General features: G+C 41.5%; 1 protein-coding gene across 1 annotated transcript in view; it reads left to right on the top strand.

Annotated features, from left to right (window-relative positions):
• The first annotated feature begins 2745 nt into the window (after positions 1-2745).
• Positions 2746-3638, top strand: part of LOC116706707 (trace amine-associated receptor 1) — a 999-nt gene continuing 106 nt past the window's right edge. Inside the window, exons 1-2 of the mRNA XM_032543645.1 lie at positions 2746-3061; positions 3134-3638. The exon at positions 3134-3638 is cut by the window's right edge and continues 106 nt beyond it. Of these exons, the coding sequence (XP_032399536.1) occupies positions 2836-3061; positions 3134-3638 (731 nt within the window). The 5' untranslated portion in view covers positions 2746-2835. The remainder of the gene's footprint in view (positions 3062-3133) is intronic.

Below are 3638 nucleotides of genomic sequence, written 5' to 3'. Positions count from 1 at the left end.
TTCTCTTAAAACCAAGAGCGCCATCTAGTGGCTCAGAAAATAAATACACTGGTTCATCAAGCTTCATTTGGCCATTACTAGTTTCAACAGCATGTGAAAAAAACTACAAAGTTTGCAAGGCCTAAAAGAATGATACACCGCAATAAACAAATTGACGCTGTTTAAATGGGTTTGTGTTAACGCCGCTAATAACACGTTTAACTGACCGCACTAATTAAAACTGTCTGAAAAAGATGATAATGAGGCATACCTCCAAGACTTTGAGAGGACAACAGCTAGGGAGAAATGGTCCCATGAGCAATGGGGCCATATCTCAAACATAGACCTAATATTTACAGTCTATGATCTCAAAGCAGTTCCACACCGTTTTTTACACCGCTGAGACTGAATGTGTTAGACTGGCCAAGAGCTGGCTGATGGCTGAACCACTGATGCTAACACCCATTGAAATTGTGTTTTTAGATAAATTCCTATGCGCTCTGCCATTCAGAGCTAAAACGTTAGCAAGCCAAGCCCTCCATCAGAGACGAGATTTGCTAGTGGAATTGGTGGAAGGACAACCGGTAGCTTTGGAGGTTCTGCGCAGTGGACAAACATGGGACACCAAACCCTCCCCTTGCCAGAAAGAGAGAAAAAGGACTAATTACCACGGCGGTAGTCTGGCTAACGATGGGGGAACACCCTCACCCAGCTCCCAGAGATGACAGACCTTTCTGAATCAGGACAGCTGGAAGTGCTACGAGTGTGGAAAGATGGGACACATCACCTGGTGAAAACAGTGTTTGCCACCTCTAAAAGGCTTTTCCAATACAAGAAACCGCCCTTTGGGTTGCATGTGGCCCCAACTACCTTCCAGAGATTGATGGATTGAGTTCTCTGTCCTCATCAGGGGTATGCTGCGACTTACCTTGATGATATCGTCACCCATGGGAGTGAGTGGGAGACCCATCTGCACCAGGTGAGCTTGGTACTACAGGCCTTACGCGAGGCCAGGAGCCGGCAGCCAACCAGGTGGTGTGGACCGAGGAGACTGAGAAGGCCTTGCAGGACCTAAAGGCAGCACTGTGTTTGGGACCCATACTGGGGACCCCAGATGTCTCCAAACCACTGGTGGTACAGACCAATGCATCTGAAACTGGGGTTGGCGCTGTCCTATCCCAGCTGCAAGAAGGTGAGGAACACCCAATCTTGTACATTAGCTGGATGCTGTTGCCACGAGAACAAAGATGTTCCACAGTGGAGAAATAATGTCTTGCAATCAAGTGGGCCCTGTAGAAGCTGAAACTTAATTTAACTTAACTTGATGGGACGGCACTTCACCCTCATAACCCACTAGTAGTGTTGAAAATACCCTTCCTACAATGTACATTAACCTGAATAAAATTCCCAACTTTGTTCAACTGTACTCCTGGTGCCGGCTTTTGTTATTGAACTGGTGACGTGGAAACCCCCCTCAACCCCACCCCTGGGCTTGCTGCACTGTGTTCAAAACTGTTCCTATCACGGATAGTGTGTAGGGGGCACTTTTATTGACGTTTAGAACATGTTCAGAGGCTAAAAACAGGTTTATAACTTGCCCTGTTTAAGCCTGTTGGGTAATAACTCTAGCAGGGGGATAACTCGGTGTAGGCAGCATCGTTTGGTCAGTTTTTTTCTCTACTGACAGACCTCCACATTTACAGACAACAGAGCTATGTGATGGAATTGACTGGAATTCTCCTTTAATTTTTGATGGTAGGCTAAGTTTATGATGTGGCTGATGAGGTTTGAATCTGAATCTATCACTATATTGAAATTTCTGATTTGGGTTTTGGTCCTCAGTGAGAGGGACTCCAGGTGAGCAAACACTTTTAGTCTCTAACTTTAGTTTTATTCGTATTGAGTTGCAAGAAATTGCAGCAAATATAGTCATATTTCTTCAATAGATTTGTTTGGTGGACCAATTGGATTAGATTCATCAGATGATAATGAAATCTGAGTCTCATCTGCATTATTATTGTAGGAGTGTTCATTTCAATAATTTGTTCATTTTTATAATTTGGGCAAGATTAAACAGGAAAGGTCAGAGAATCGACCCCTGGGGAACTCCACATGTCCTGCTAGAGTAACTAATTATGTTAAGGTAAATCAGGGAATTGCATTTTGTTGTTTTTAATTGTCATAAAATGCAGTAACGTTGTTTGATTGCCATCTGTAAAAAAGTGATTGGTTAAAACCACATTTTTAAATATACTTTTACCAAGCCCAAGCTGGTGAAAACTAGCCCAATTGGCTGGTTTTCTGCCCATTGTGGCAACATTGCAGTTGAACCAAAGCCAATTTGGGCCATTGGGGGCTGGCTCAGAATCAAAGTGAAAATAACAACATATTAATTGTATTGAGGCATAACAACACAACTGAAAAGTACACCTACACACAGAGTGCATCATAGGTTAACTTTGATCTTTTGTTGTATGTCCATCTTCGGCATATGCAAACAGGATAGAGTTTCCCATTCCTGATTGGGCAACACTATGGTGATGAGATAGATGTTGATTAGTATAAAGGTTCAGAGAGCACTGATGTGTGGACACTCTTGAGGGTTAACAGGTATGATATGAAAAATTAAAAGATTTTTTTTACAGTTTGTTTTAACTGACAATGTTGACTAAATATTATTTATACTGTATATAATGTGAATGTCTACATATTGCTAATAAGATGAATTGTATTGAATTGTAGGAACCCTAAAAGATGGAACCAGATGTCACTTTGAACCGGACTAGCGTTGTAACTGCCACACATCCCTGCTATGAAATAGATAATTTTAATTTCATATTGACAAAAAACCCTTCCATGATATGTGTATTATTATATTTTTTCCTAATGTCATTGTCTGTTATCACAATATGTGGAAACCTTCTTGTTATAATCTCCATATTTTATTTCCAACAGCTCCACACTCCTACTAACTACCTTATTCTCTCTCTGGCTGTGGCTGACCTGCTTGTTGGGATCATAGTCTTTCCTTTCAGCATGGCATTCTCACTAAGCTCATGTCTGTATCATGACGGTTTATTTTGCAAAGTACGAAGCAGTTTTGATATAACACTAAGCACATCTTCTATTCTACACCTGTGTTGTATTTCCATTGACAGATATCATGCAGTGTGTCATCCTCTGACCTACAGAACTAAGATAAACCATTGTGTTGTTGTGAACATGATTGTGGTTAGCTGGGGGGTTTCTCTTCTAATTGGAATAAGTGTCATAATAGCTGGATTAAACAATGATAAATGTGGGGAAAGGTGTTTCATTGATGTTCTCATGGCAAACACTATTGGACCTATTTTATCATTTTACCTCCCAGTGATCACAATGTTGTGTATCTACCTGAAGATTTTTCTTGTTGCACAGAAACAGGCACGCTGCATCCAGAATACAACCTGTCAGAGCAAACCGCCCGGAGTAGCTGTCAGTAAGATGGAGAGAAAGGCCACTAAAACTCTGGCAATTGTTTTAGGAGTCTTTCTTCTATGCTGGTCTCCCTTCTTTCTTTGTATCACTGTTTCACCTTTCACTGATGACTCAGTACCAGTTCCTGTGATTGAAACACTGAACTGGCTTACACTGTCAAACTCCATGCTCAATCCCTTTAT

The sequence above is a fragment of the Etheostoma spectabile genome, chromosome 18 (genome assembly GCF_008692095.1).
Source record: "Etheostoma spectabile isolate EspeVRDwgs_2016 chromosome 18, UIUC_Espe_1.0, whole genome shotgun sequence".
NCBI classification, from domain to species: Eukaryota; Metazoa; Chordata; class Actinopteri; order Perciformes; family Percidae; genus Etheostoma; species Etheostoma spectabile.
Note: the sequence above shows the minus strand (reverse complement) of the source record. Positions and strands in the feature narration are given on the sequence as shown.